The 15,503-nt window shown below is 40.0% G+C and overlaps 1 protein-coding gene across 1 annotated transcript in view; it reads left to right on the top strand.

Annotated features, from left to right (window-relative positions):
- LOC141091140 (serotransferrin-B-like) overlaps nt 1-15,503 on the top strand; it is a 72,149-nt gene that overhangs the window by 27,272 nt on the left and 29,374 nt on the right. Inside the window, exons 7-13 of the mRNA XM_073576539.1 lie at nt 1,472-1,635; nt 3,790-3,937; nt 4,093-4,241; nt 7,901-7,997; nt 9,158-9,199; nt 10,500-10,658; nt 14,824-14,974. Of these exons, the coding sequence (XP_073432640.1) occupies nt 1,472-1,635; nt 3,790-3,937; nt 4,093-4,241; nt 7,901-7,997; nt 9,158-9,199; nt 10,500-10,658; nt 14,824-14,974 (910 nt within the window). The remainder of the gene's footprint in view (nt 1-1,471; nt 1,636-3,789; nt 3,938-4,092; nt 4,242-7,900; nt 7,998-9,157; nt 9,200-10,499; nt 10,659-14,823; nt 14,975-15,503) is intronic.

The following is a 15,503-nucleotide window of genomic DNA, read 5'->3' as shown; positions in this document are numbered from 1 at the left end:
TGGTACAAAAAAAATTTCAGATCACACTCGGCCATGTAAGTCAATGAGTGCGCAGAAACCATCGGACTGCACTGGGATGACATCTGAGTGCAGTCTGATTTCTGCACACAGGCACAATGGAAAAGATGGAGAAATTATGTTCTCTATCTTCTCCCCATTCATCCGAGAGATTCTGATAGCACTATGCTGATACTCAGATCAGCTTCTGATCAGAATGTCATTTGCCCAATCTGTCCGATTCTCTTGGAGGAGGGAATCTACAGTCATCTGCACCGGCACTAACAGTGAGGGTTAGATCACCAATAAAGGGGTATTCTCATTATAAAAAGTAATGCCCTGGTGTGAGGATGAGCCACCACTTCATCATTAGTGAGGGTCTAGTCCCACCCACACCCATCTTATAGAGTCCCACCTAAACCTTTATAGAGTAACTAAACTTTCATTTTTTTTTATAATTGTGTCCAGTATGAAAAGTTCTGAAACTTTGCACATTACATTATTAGGGAATTTGTCTTCATTTTTGTAAAAAAATTATACATATGTGGCTTACAAACCCCAGCTTTTCACCAGTCTGTCTCCCTGACTTTAGCTGCATTGTTATAAGAACGTAATCATTTGGAGTACTGATGATGGCAGTGAAAGGCTCAGCACCTCTCTGGAGATAATCTGCTGCAGGAGGTTGCTCTAAAAAGCACAACACTGAGAGGGGAAGACTGGAGCTGAGCCTTTCACTGCAATCATCAGTATTCCAAATGAGTACATTCTGATATGAATGCAGATAAAGGCAGTCAAATAGGCTGGGGTAAAGCAGCGGATTGGAAGTCACTTACATGCATTTTTTCACAGGAATGGAGACAAATTCCCTAATAAAGTGATTTGCAAAGTTTCTTACCTTTCTATGCTGGACATAATTATAAAAGCAAATGAAAGTTGAGTTACTCTCTAAGATGTTATTTACCCCTCCACCCCAAAAAATATATATATATTATCCCCTATCCAAAGACACCAGTGCGTTATGTTAACAACCCACTGATTAGAGTTTAATGCTTCATGACCCCCCCCGTCGGGGCGCTTCATTCCTGTAAAAAAAAACGCAAAAATATTGGGGAAAAGTAGGGATTCGGAAGCCACTTACATGTAATTTTTTTTACATGAATGAGGACAAATTCTAAAAAGAAAAAAAAAGGTTCATGCTGAACAAAATGATAAAAGAATGAAAAAAGTTTATTTGCTCGTTAAGCAGGTCGTCCAGTTATGCGAGAAAGACAATTTATAGTGATAGAGTACTTTGCTTTAATTAAGTTTTCTGGAGTCATGGCAATCTCAGCTCAGGTCTGATACCGCGGATTGGGGGGATGACGCTGTCATATACAGTAGCTATGTGAAACTACTCGCACATATCACTGCCCCACTATTACATCACCCTGCTTCACCTATTAGGAAATTGCACTTTTACAACTCTGTCTTTCAGCTCAACTCAGTAAAAACTTTCAGCTACTCTGCCCCGACAATAGCAGAAAGTCAATCGACCAGTATCAGCAGTGCAACATGGCCCGGATTCCAGTCAATGCCGTGGTGACCAGGAGCGCTGGAGACAAGACTATAGATATTGTGACTTTTTTCCAAAATGCGCAGGTAAATAGAAGATGAAATACAATTGAAAGGTAAAAATTGATTATTAAAAAAGGAAAAAAAACTTCCAGGAATTTTTCATGCAAGCTTTCTTCACCCATAGCAGATTAGTTGCCGAAATTTTTGACACTGAAAAATCTATACAGACGATTGGTGTAGACCCAATCAGATGATTGAGACAGTGACTGAAATGTATGCATTTATCATACCATGTAAAGGAAAGGGCTGTGCTGTTATACTGCATCCAAACAGGACTGATAATCCCTTTAATTTCTTTCCTGTTATCTACCAGAATCACAAGTATAATAATCAACTCAATGGAGGGCTACCCGGCTGACAACATAGTTTTTGTTGTTGTTTTTTTTAACTCGGAGGACCAAAATATACTTGTATGTACAAAAATCAGGCTGCTAAAAATTTGTCAAGTAGTTATAGAGCCCAATTTATTATTGGATTTGAGCCCTTTTGGGTTTTTTTTGCCTTTTCCATCTTTTAAAAGGAATCTGTCAGCAGATTTTGGTATTTAATCTGACAGCAGCATAACACAGAGGAAGAGTGCCTGATTGCAAAGATGTGTTACTTATTAGGCTGTGTTTTAGTTTCAATACAAATAAGTGTTTTATCAGCAGGAGATTATCACTACAGGACTAGGTTTCACATGCCAGGTGGTCCAGCTAATATGTGTAACCCCACCACAAGTTGGTAGCTTGCTGACAATGCGCACGGGACGCTGCCAATCATTGGTGTGGGTGGGATTATGCAGCGCTCAGCATTCTGACCCCTGCTACATCTACAGAAGAGAAAACAGGGATTCTATCAAAACTGCACCAAGCAGTCTAGTAAGTGATACATCACTGGAATCACTTTGCCCCTATATCATGTTGCTCTCAGACTACATACTAAAAACCTGTTGACGAATTCCCTTTAATTTAATGGTTTGCCTGATTTGTTTTATTCTTTATGATTATCGTTGTAGTAGGGGTTTATGATTTCCAGATGTTTTGGGCTAATTCCTCAATGGTGACATTTTAAAAAGTTGCAAAATCTTTGCACCAATGGACTTCAGTTCCCCCTGGAGTGATTTTTATCCATGTCTGATAATTTAGCGCAAACTTTGGAACATTTTAGTTGAACTTATGACCTTTTTGCGTTAAGTTGCAAAAATGTTGATTTTCCATAAAATTTTCCATGTGCCATTTTGAAGAAATTGGTGCACAAAACATCAAGGAATACCACAGGACAAAAAAAGAAGTATCGGTAATTTAACAAAAAAGGAAATGATGAATTGGGATCTTAGTCTTGCTCTGCAGTCAAGTGATATAACTAGTGATGAGCGAATATACTTTTTACTTGATTTTCCCCGAGCATGCTCTGGTGATCTCCGAGTATTTTGGCGTGCTCGGAGATTTAGCTTCTGTCGCCGGAGCTGCATGATATGCGACCGCTAGACAGGCTGAATACATGTGGGGGTTGTCTGTTTGTTAGGAATTCCACTATTAAGCCTGTCTAGCAGCCGCAAACCATGCAGCTGCGGAGACAAAAACTAAATCTCGGAGCACGCCAAAATACTCGGAGACCATTTGAGCATGCTCGTGGAAACCCGAGCAGCGAGTATACTCGCTCATCACTAAAGTATTTTGGTGTGCTCGGAGATTTAGTTTTCATCGTCTCAGCTGCATAATTTGCGACTTGTAGACAGGTTGAATACATGTGGGAATTCCCTAACAAACAGGCATTCCACACATGTATTCAGGCTGGCCAGCAGTCGCAAATCATGCAGCTGAGACAACGAAAACTAAATCTCCGAGCACGCCACAATACTCGGAGGACACCCGAGCAACGAGTATACTCGCTCATCACTAGATATAACATGTCAATTGAGTATTCTGGTCTAAACAGGTTGTCATATATCCTCTGAATCCCCCATTCTACCATAGCCACAATATTGCAGTGAGGAGGAACATCAAAACATCTGTCTTGTGGTCAGTGGAGAACAGGGCACTTGGTAATCAGTGGGGCTCACTGAGATGGCACCCACACTAATCTAACAGATATTAATCTGAAATCCAAGGATGATGACAGTATGTCTCCTGATGAGAGATTTAATAATTTTACTTCACTCATTTATAATCTTTCTAAATATTATGCAAAACAAAGAAAAAAGAATGCAAACTATCCAGCTCGAAGTCTGAGAAGAATCTACTTTTGAGGAACCCTGCAGCCATTCCTATTCCGTTACCATCGTCAATGGATGCCTTCTTGTATCTAGGAGCAAGTCACTTCAGTTCTATACGAGGAATGTCTGGTAAGGACTCAGGAAGTGGTAATAAGATGACTATGTGTTTGTTACCAGCACTGGATGCCGTATCTCATGGAGATAATAAGAATTTTGCATTCATAATGGGAGATGATAGATTGGCTTTAGATATTGCAATTTCCCTCTATTCTCTGCTTTTTCAGTGTTGAATCCTCCTTCCAAGGAGGCAGTACGCTGGTGCACACAGAGCAAACAGGAGAAGATGAAGTGTGACGAGTGGACCCCTGCAAGCGGTGGGGCCATTGAATGCACTCAGGCATATTCTGCAGAAGAATGTATTCTACAAGTCTTGGTAAGGACAACTGAGAAATCTTCAACCAGAACGTGTGTTGTCTATACATAAGGAATTTAATACTTAAATGGGGTTGTCCAAGCATTTAATTCTGATTACCTCTTTTTAGGATAGGTCATCAATAGCAGATCAGTGGGGATCCAACACATATCAGATCAATGGAGGTCCAAAAAATTTCAGATTTGTGGGGGTCCAACAAATATCAAATCATTGGGGGTCCAACAAATGTCAGATCAATGGAGGTCCAAAAAATATCAGATCAATGGGGGTCCAATAAATATCAGATCAATGGGGTCCAACAAATATCAGATCATTGGAGGTCCAACATATATCAGATCATTGGAGGTCCAAAAAATATCAGATCAATGGGGGTTCATCAAATATCAGACCAATGGAAGTCCAAAAAAAATCAGATCGGAGGCAGTCCAACAACAGCTACAAAATCTGGCGGCAGGTGGATGCAAACACTAAACGGAGGTGATCAGTACAGCTCATTCAATGTGAAGTGACCGTTGCTGGGTGCTGAAGATCAGTTCCTATTTCAGAGAATAGCCACTTACCGTATGGTCCAGGAGAGCTCCATCATACTTCATTTGTGCCCTTATATTCCCATTCACCTGACAGAAACCAAAGGAGTGTGCATTTGGTCTTTACTGGCAGTCATAAGTTGATTATATCTTTAATTTAATATATAGAGAGATAAACAAAACATACAATCATACGGCACTAACCGTGCCAAGATATATATAGTGAGATTACTGAGAGATGGCAATAACAACTAAAACATTTACCTGATTACTCAGATCCTGAGGGTTATATACATAATAAAACCAAAAAAACACCATCTGAGTAAAAAACTACATGACCAGAACCAATTATCGCAAACAAGACATAAAAGAAAACAAATAACAAGGAAGAATAAAAAGAATAGGAGAAAAAAACAGCAGAAGAAAATGCACAAAGAGAAGAGGGAAGGATAAGGAGAGGGGGAGAGAGGAGGTGAAGGAGGGACAGCAATATCAAAAAATGTTCCCAGATGAGGGCCAAGGAGTACAGATCAGTTCTTCCTCATAAAGGCCAGATAGTCATCTGACGCCCTAAATTCCATACAATAAAACCAGGTATTGCGGAAATGATCATGAGAGTTATTAATTGTACAAGAGAGTTCTTCCATAAACATCACCTAATTTACCTTGGAAAACCAGAGGGAGGTTGTCAGGACAGTATCTTTCTGCCAGAGTAGGGGAATGCATGCTCGTGCAGTCGCGATTAGATATCTTAATATTGAATGCCTGTAGGTATTTAAAGGAATGTCACAGTGATGGAGAAGGACAAGACCTGGATCTAGGTCTGAAATAAGATTTGTAAATTTACGCATCACCTGCTGCACTTTCCCCCAAAAAGCAGTCAGAAGCCTACAAGATGAGAAAATGTGTAATATATCCTCCTCCTCCTGGCATTTCCAACACAAGGGACTCACCTCCACAAAGATAGAGTGCAGTCAAGTCGGGACTCTATACCACCTACAGAGTAATTTATACCCAGCCTCATTTATGCGTTAGTGAAGATACGCTTCCACTGATATCATTAGAGAAAGACTCAAATCTCCTTCCCACTGGGTTTGAAAATTGGTTTTAGGTTGGGCTGGAGGTTTGATCAGCAAGGAATATGAGAAGGATAAAGTGTGTCTTAATGATTCCATGTCCGAGCATGCAATCTCAAAAGGTGTCTTGGTGTTGCTGTAAAAAGGTTTAGGAGGAAGTGAATGGAGAAAGAGGCAAAGCTGACCAACTCTCCAGGTTCCCAAGGGAGAAGGTGTAGCGAGGCTAAGAAGGCAATCTTTTGAAGGCCAAATATGTCCATCCCCAAAATGAGATACACTGATGCAACCCCCATATAGGAAAAAACTTTGCCCTCCAACACCAAAGGAAACAGTGGATTACCCAAAAAAGAGAACATAGGGGAAAATAACAATACGATATGACAGCGGACCACAGGATGAGCACAGCAAGCAAAAATGGCCCTAATCGTGGGATGAGACTTTAGGGTTTTTCACCAAAGAGAAGTCCAACCAAGGGATAGCAGATAGAAAGATAGAAAGATATTGATAATCCTTTCTCAATCGCAACCTAGGATTTCTCTCTCCCACTCCTACACCAATCCAAAAATTATAGAGAAGTGAGCGGCTATATACAGTAATAGAATCTGAAATCTGGAAAGGTTATGTCCCCTGAGGACTTAAAATGATATAGTGTGTTTCGGGTTACAACACTATATGAACCCAAGCACGTCTCCTGAAGAAGGACGAGGGGGTGCTAATTGGAAAAGCTTGGATTATGTACATATAGAGTCCTGGGGAGGATGTTCATCTTAGGCCAGGGTCAGACTTGCGAGAAACTCTGATGAGTCTCGCACGTGAATACCTTTGTATTGACGTACGAGACTCGTCCAAGTTTCCCGCAAGTCTGACCCCGGTCTTAAAGATTTTAGCAGTCCTCCTGTACCTATTGAAGAAGTTTAGGGAAATAAAGAGAATATGTCAGGCTAATGTCTCTTGGTAGCAATATCCCTAAATATTTTATAGATGAATTAGCCCATTTAAAGCTGAAAGCAGCCTTGTGAAGCACTAAAATGGAAGGAGAAATGTTTAAAGTTCAAAGCCTCCAACTTGGAGAAATTGATTATAATATTAGAAAGGCCATTGTATGTACGAAATTCTGCCCTCAAGTTTGGGAGTGAGGAGGCCGGATTATTAATGAAAAAAAGCAGATCATCTGCATAGGCCACAATCTTGTCAGAGAAGCTGCGGAGACAAGGGCTCATAATATTTGTTTCGGACTGGACCCTCCAGAGGAATTTCTAATGTAAGTAGGAAAATTAAACAAGACAGTGGACATCCCTGACATGTACCTTTGTGAATAGCAAATTCCTTAGGCAGGACCCAATTTACCTTTACCCTTACCCTGGGAGTCGGCTTTGTGTATAGAGGAGAAATCCAACAAAGCATTTTGAACTTCAGGCCTATACTACAGAGCGTTTCATTCATGAAGGCCCAGTTTACCCAGTCAAAGGCTTTTTCCGCATCAGTAGATAGAAGCATAAGGGGGTTGAAAATTCACTTTGGCTATATGTATGAGGTTAAATGCCTTAGTTTTAAAGTCTCTAGCCTCTCATGAAACCCACCTGGTCTGAGCGGATATCTGTTAAAAGCGGGCAAAATGAGCTCATAAGGAATCTCCAGAGAAAGATATAGTATTGAGGCTGGAATTTAGATGGGGAGAAAGACATCCAAGAACTGTTTATAATAGGGCAAGGAGAACCTGACCGCGTCCAGGGCCTTTGCCAGCTTGGCCTCTTTTATGACTGTTCAGTTATACCATTTTTTTACTGTATTGCGTAAAGTAGCACACTGTGGTGTTTTGTACAGAGGCATCCATTAAGTCATATAGTACATATTTTTACAAATGGAGGCTACAGACAATATGGCCTAGAAAATGCCATATATTAGAGGTATAAACTAGAGGTATCCATTGGGAGATCATCTTGATATATACCATACCCTGATGGACATTATAAAATGAGTGTGAAAGACCTCAGAATTTAACGTGTTTTACTATAATAAAAGATAAAGTTAATAAAGCTAAATTATTTCTTTGTAGAAAGGTGAAGCTGACGCAGTAACACTAGATGGAGGGCACTTGTACACCGCAGGGCAGTGTGGTCTAGTTCCTGCAATGGGAGAGTACTATAACCAAGGTAAGAACATCCACCATGTAGTCAGTGCCATGTACTACAGGAGAGTCAGATGTCTGCTGGATAATGCCATTGTAGCAAACAATTCTACTGTACAGAAGAAAGACTGGTACAAAGTATTGTAGTGTAGTTATTACAGATTGTACTACCCATAATGCTACTACAATAGTGCCCATATAGACAGTCTACTGACCAAATAAAAGAACTGTTAGATGCACAAATGGTGCTAAATAGTGTTGAGGTATTATAATTCACTGCCAAGATAAACAATGGGGACTATATAGTGACCATATAGCGGTAGCATAGAAGGCTTACATCCCATGGGCCCAACCGCAACTTTACATTTACTGGTTTCAAGACGAGTAGAAGCGCCACTGCAGCGTGAAACAGCTGTCGTCATCTCCACTCCTGCTCCCATCCTCCCTATGCCGATGTTTTAATGAAATAGAATAAAGAAGATTTTAACCGATGAGTGCCATCTGTATTTTTTTTTTGGTGAAGTTTTTGTGCCTATTGCTTTGGAGTGGCACCCCGCGCACTCCTAGGCGGCAGTTCACACAGGCATGTGCACAATGAATGCATTTTCTTGCTGTGCGGATTAATTCCTGGTTGAGTTTACAATTCTCTTATCTGTCTCTAAAAGGAATGTGCACATACTGACACTAATGCTATGTGCCACAGCATGCACTCATAGGGATAAGAGAATTCTGTATACTTGAAACTGCATTGCCGCCTCTGAACCCCATACTGATACATAGAGATGCTAAAAATAGGCTCCTTGCACCCACGAACTTCACCCTAGAAGAAAATAACCACAAAACTCCAAGAGATGCAATGAGAAAATCACATTTAACGTTATTGAAGTGCCAGCAAATTTGATTTTCTGATTGCATCTCTTGGAACTCTGTTGTTATTCTTTTCTAGGTTTCCACTACCACTGTAGTACGCTCACTGAACTGGTCGTGCCCGACCATTATATTTACTGACTTCACACTAGGTCCTCATATTATCGTCCATGAAGAAAGAGTGTGTCTTGTAACAGGTCTTCTCCTTGGGACATAAGATATTTTTTCTTTTTTGTTGAGGGGTAACACTAGGTATACCTTTATACTGCAGTAGTCGCTTGATAAACTGATCATATGGAAATCTCTTCTACTTTACAGATGATTTGAAACCATGCAGAACTAATGGATCAAAAACACAAGGTACTGGCTTAATCTCAACCAGTGTTCTGCTAGAGACGTACATGTTCCAATTACTATCTAATTATGATTCTGATTTTCTTATCAGCCCATTTATAGCAGTTTCAGGCTGTGCGATCTAGGGGCACCATGACATGAGAGAGGTTGAGATGTTTCATCGATAATATAGAATGAAAAACAAGTCCGCCCAGGCAGAGGAGACCACAGAGTGTCTCTCCTCGGTGTATTGCTGCCTATATGCAAATAGAAATAGACTTGCCAACAAGCCAGGCTGGTCGAGGAGAAGCCAAATCTTTTTCCCCATACCTGGCTTGTTTCCAGGCTATATTTTCTTATTTGGACCAAAGTTGTTCACTAAACAAATTCTCCATTGTAAGATTCTAATTTCACCTCCAGATTATCTGCTAATCGTAAAGGATCAGATACTTTGTGACTCGATGACATGTGATACTGGATCACTTTTCTCCAAGACCAAAAATTTTGTCTCATTTGTTTGTTTTGTTTCTCTTGATTTACTGTTAGGACTTTTGCAAAATTTTATGTGGTTTTAGGTCAAACATAAGCAGAGAAATATGGGCAACTCTGAAGTGTACACAAACTTTTAAACACCACTGTATATCATTATAATACCAATTTACTAAATCATTGGCTGCACTTACTATAATATTGCTACTGATACAAATGGTAAAAAAGTATACTGTTTATTAGCCTTATACCAAATGTATTATCATGACATAGTGATGATGATTCTCCTTATACAGCATAAATAGACAATGACTGTGCCTAAGATGACCATGGAAAGAATATATATTCAATTTTAGGATTGTTACTTTCAATAGATGGTACCAGATTTCCTGTCCACTTTATTTCCCAAGGGAGCATAGCATGGCCTGTAAGTCTCTCTACTCGACACTCTCCACAAGAAGAAACTTTAGACCCCCTGTCAAAGTCCTCTCGCCAAGCCAATCAGATCTCTTGCTTTACACTGATGAGGGGCAAAACCCTAAAACACGCATCTGCAAATGGAGCTCCTAGTTTAGCTGCAATTCTTAGAAATGTGGCAAGAGTCTTCAAAAAGTTGATATACACTAAAAAGCTTGCTGCTTGCTCTAGGACACCAGTTACATTTTTTATCATTCATTACATGATGTGATGGGGCCAATACCGTAGGTGGATAATCATTTTAAATTGTGCTCACATTGATTAGTAAGTTAACTGCATTATAAAAAAAACATGGCATGAAGGTGCACATTTGCCCTCACTGTGTTTTGTGTAAATTACAATTTTCCTTATCTCTACAAAGGAACATATTACGCTGTCGCTGTTGTAAAGAAAAGTAACAGAGAAATCTCATGGAACAATCTTAAAGGAAAGATGTCATGTCATACAGCCGTAGGACGTACTGCAGGCTGGAATATTCCTGTAGGTCTTATTAATACGAAGAATAATAATTGTGATATTGGTGAGTATAAAACGATGTGACAACGATACAAAGAGCTTAGAATGTGATAAAGAACTGTCCACAATACAACATGATCTGCGAAGGTCTAGGAAAATTCCACCCTCAATCCATCAGACAGAAATATCTGCTGTTCATAAACAGAACCAATGGTGAGCGTAACCATCAAGAGCAATGGACCTTCCACTGCAAATCCCATTATATTTGGTGGAGGGGATATAGTTGCATAATAATAATAGTTACACTATTCTTCCCTTTGAAATAATGGACACTATGTAATATACTGAAGCCATGATGTAGGTGAAAAAAGAGCCTACGTTGGGGACCTTAGCCATACTTTTCTGCTCTAATTCTTCATTTCTATTGTACAGAAGTATCCTCAATTATAAAAGGGATTGTCAAATTAGCATGAAATGGAATAAATCATATAACGATTACTTGCCCTTTAGATCCTCTGGTGCTCCTGTACCACTGCTTCGGTGATCTAAGCTGGTCCTGCAGCAATGCCCTTACAGATCGTTGATGTGACCATTGCAGCTGAAGACAAGCCGAGGCCAATGACTGGCTGCAGCAGTCACAGGAGTGATGTACAAGTCGTCATTACCAAACAACTGGCAGGGACTACTGGGGCAGGAGGACATTTCGTGTACAGTGGGTACGGAAAGTATTCAGACCCCTTTACATTTTTCACTCTGTTTCGTTGCAGCCATTTGGTAAATTCCTAAAAGTTAATTTTTTTCTCATTAATGTACACTCTGCACCCCATCTTGACTGAAAAAAACCCAGAAATGTAGAAATTTTTGCAAATTTATTAAAAAAGAAAAACTGAAATATCACATGGTCATAAGTATTCAGACCCTTTGCTCAGTATTGAGTAGAATCGCCCTTTTGAGCTAGTACAGCCATGAGCCTTCTTGGGAAAGATGCTACAAGTTTTTCACACTTCGATTTGGGGATCCTCTGCCATTCTTCCTTGCAGATCCTCTCCAGTTCCATCAGGTTGGAAGGTGAACGTTGGTGGACAGCCATTTTCAGGTTTCTTCAGAGATGATCGGGTTTAGGTCAGGGTTCTGACTGGGCCCATGAAAAATGGTCACAGAGTTGTTCTGAAGCCACTCCTTTGTTATTTTAGCTGTGTGCTTAGGGTCATTATCTTGTTGGAAGGTGAACCTTCAGCCAAGTCTGAGGTCTAGAGAGGTTTTCATCCAGGATATCTCTGTACTTGGCCACATTCATGTTTCCTTCAATGGCAACCAGTCGTCCTGTCCCTGCAGCTGAAAAACACCCCCATAGCATGATGCTGCCACCACCATGTTTCACTGTTGGGATTGTAATCGACAGGTGATGAGCAGTGAGGAAAAAAAAAAAAAAAAGAAGCAAATTTCTCCTTGTTCTCCTACTAAGGTAATTAATCATGAATAGCATTCTATAGGATATTCAAGCTCAGTAATGTTTACATGCACTTAGGCACTTTATTGGTTCAATTTTTTTGAGGTTGTAGGTAGAGTTTTGTGATATCATTATCTAATGACATAGTAACATTTTGTTTACTGTGGGTATAAGATAGGCACTTTAATATAGCCTTCTTTGATTTTGAATAAACCTCTAGTGACATTACCAAGGCTAAGCTATTAATGTATGCTACCTATAGTGTTATACAGTGTCGGACTGGGTTGCCAAGGGCACACCAGTAACATTGACTTGGGGGGGCCCACTTTTCACCTGCATGCAATTATTACACAACTCTTGTTAACAAATTTACCTACAGTATATCTCTATATAATAATAAACTGGGTAGTTTGGCTAATGAATGATGAGATGCTGCTTTTTTTTTTTTTTTTTTACAGAATGAATCAAGTCAAGTGAATTATGCAAAGTACTGCTGATACTATGGGCTTGGGGGCCCATATCTGCACTGGGGCCCACCGGGGGATTCCCCTGTTACCCTATGGGCCAGTCCGAGCCTGGTGTTATATAATTGTAGACCAGCGGACGACTTGTTTTTTGACTGGAGGCATCATTTGTGTTTTAAGATTGCCTATATCTCATAAATAAAATTTATTGATTTTTGAACTACACATTCCTTGCTTGTCCATAATTTGGAGAGGTTTGGTTTTTGTATTCTGGTATGGAATGTGTTCTTGTTGTGATTTAGAAGGACTATATTGTATTTAAAGGTGGTGAGCAGTGCCTGGTTTTCACCACACATGCCGCTTAGAATTTCACCAAAACGTTCTATCTTCGTCTCATCAGTCCAGAGAATCTTATTTCTCATAGTCTTGGAGTCCTTCATGTGTTTTTTAGCAAAAATTTCTACATTTCTGTTTTTTTCAGTCAAGATGAGGTGTAGAGTGTACATTAATAAGAAAAAAATGAACTTTTTTAAATTTACCAAATAGCTGCAATAAAACAGAGTGAAAAATTTAAAGGGGTGTGAATACTTTCCGTACCCACTGTTTGAGTTATACTGTAGATGTAATTTTATTTGACATTATTTTCTGCTCTTGGGGAATTTTTATAAAACCCCAAATATACTATGGAAATCAGGGAGGATGGCCTGTCTAAGCACCCTGCTGTCCTACTTCATACTTTTGACTAAACTACATGTACCAGCAAAATATAAATCCAGTTCGTATGAACACTGCACAAAGATACTGGTTCTTGCATACATTTTATTTAGGATTTGGACATTCCATATAATTTTTAAGGCTTTGTTCAGTTGTTCATTTGGAAGTTCGGTTTTCTGTACAAATAAATGGAATTCATGCCCAAAATGGACCCGTTTACTAAGTGATGCAAACAGAAGCAGAAGAGCCCCATTGATTATTATGTGGTCCACCTGGCTACTGTTTGGTGTCAGTTATTAAAACAAAAGAAAAAAAATTGCATGCTGCACTTTTTCTTCTCTTCTAAAAATGGGTGCAAAAAAAAAAAAAAATAGAGACACAGACGGACTCACTCCATAATATTCAGAGGGGCCCCTCTACCATTTGTATCAGTAAGCAAACAGGTCAATTTTGGGCATGAATTCATTGGACATGAAGTTGGACTGTTCCTAGAATGGGACAGACAAACAGAACTCTCAGAAGGACATATGAACATAGCCTAACATGAAGATATAGGAGAAGCACCCAGTGGCCATTATAGTTAAAGAGAACATTTCAGACTTCCCAGGCCCCCAAACTGTCTTCATCCTAAGAAGTCCATTCTTGTGGCTTATAGATTTTTGAATCTCCATAAAGTTAATTTTATAACTTGGATTGCAATATATGAATTAGTGGGTGACTAGTCATAGAGGTTTCCATGGACAAATCTTCACACTAATCATAATATCCCACCCCTGTGGACATGAGTGACATGATTTGTCAGAGCGGCGTCACAAGCCACATGAGGAATCCATGCTTAAAGCTAAATTTGCACGTGTGTAGTGAACACTACCTTACTCCTCTGCTTGAGTGACCACTGTAGTGCTGTTTGGATACCACATTTGTCACGCAGAGCAGATGGATAGACCTTGGTTGGGAGCTCTCACTGCAGAGAGCCGCTGACGGATGAAGAGACCATCCACAGGACACATGCAATCAGAGCAAAGGGGAAGTAAATCTTGGATCACAAATATGGCCCAGTCATCAGTTTGGTGGGATCACAACTGCCTTCACATTCCCTTTATACAGTGAATGCTGGATAAACTAAGCTGACTATGGAGCTTCAAAACATGATGTAAGAGCCACCTAATGAAAGATACGTGTCAGTGATTCAGCTCTTGCTGACTGTGGCCATTTCCCAGAGTGCTTGGTACCGTGCCATCATTCTTCAGTAAATGAAAATGAGGTAAACACAGGGCAATCAGAGCAATTATTTTACCAAGGATGCAGACCTGTCAACTCTAATTAGTTTTTAAAAAGTGACGGCCTAAAAATTGCATGCAAAAGGGATTAATTTAATTTGGTGCTAGTAATGTACTTTGTATATATGTTATTCATAATATGGGAAAGTATAGGGTATATTTATCTATACAACCTAAGAGGACACAGATTTGCTGGCAATATCCCAAGGCAAAGACCCCAGGACTCATGTTACTGGTGACTGATCTAATATGTAGGTTTTATAAATGGGAAATTTATGGAATGTAACTTATACTGAGTCATCTGCTCCGTGTTTATGGCAGGTTCCTTCTTTAGTAAAAGTTGTGCTCCTGGTTCTGATATCGATTCCACCTTCTGCCAGTTATGTATCGGTGACCCACAAAAACCGCTCACAGATGCGAAGTGCTCTCCCAGTGATGCTGAAGCTTATTTTGGATACTCAGGAGCCTTGAGGTACCAGAAATGCATAGTCTCTTATTATCTTTTATTCATATATATAAAATAGGGGAATGGTTAATCTTTGGCCGACTTCTGACACCCGTGTATCACAGTCCGCAAGGTACGGACTGCAGTAGATCTCCTGACCTGACCTCAGCAGCCTCATAGGCATATATGAGGTTGTCAAGTCCAAGTATCAAAGTCCATACTCGGTCCGTGATACACGAACAACTGAATGAGGAATTGGTGTGATCTCATAAACACCACTATGTACACTCACCCAGGACTTGATGGCTAACAGACTTTTGGAATCAATATTAATGGTCAGCATTCATGCAGAAGTTTAAAGCTGGCCTTTTAAAGCTTTAAACCACTTTTTTCCCTACTTATCATACAGCCAACTGGTCCTGTGTTCTCTATGGTGAAAGCGTAATAGGACACTATCAAAATCATCCGTCAGTGACTTGTTGTTATGCGAGGCTTAGGTCGAAGGAGGCTGACAAAACCCGGGCCCCTGCGGAGTCCCTCAAACTAGGGAAAACCC

Source organism: Dendrobates tinctorius, unplaced genomic scaffold (genome assembly GCF_039654945.1).
Source record: "Dendrobates tinctorius isolate UK_male_01 unplaced genomic scaffold, ASM3965494v1 ptg000049l, whole genome shotgun sequence".
NCBI lineage: Eukaryota > Metazoa > Chordata > Amphibia > Anura > Dendrobatidae > Dendrobates > Dendrobates tinctorius.
The sequence above is the reverse complement of the archived record's forward strand: the minus strand, read 5'-3'. Positions and strand labels throughout refer to the sequence as shown.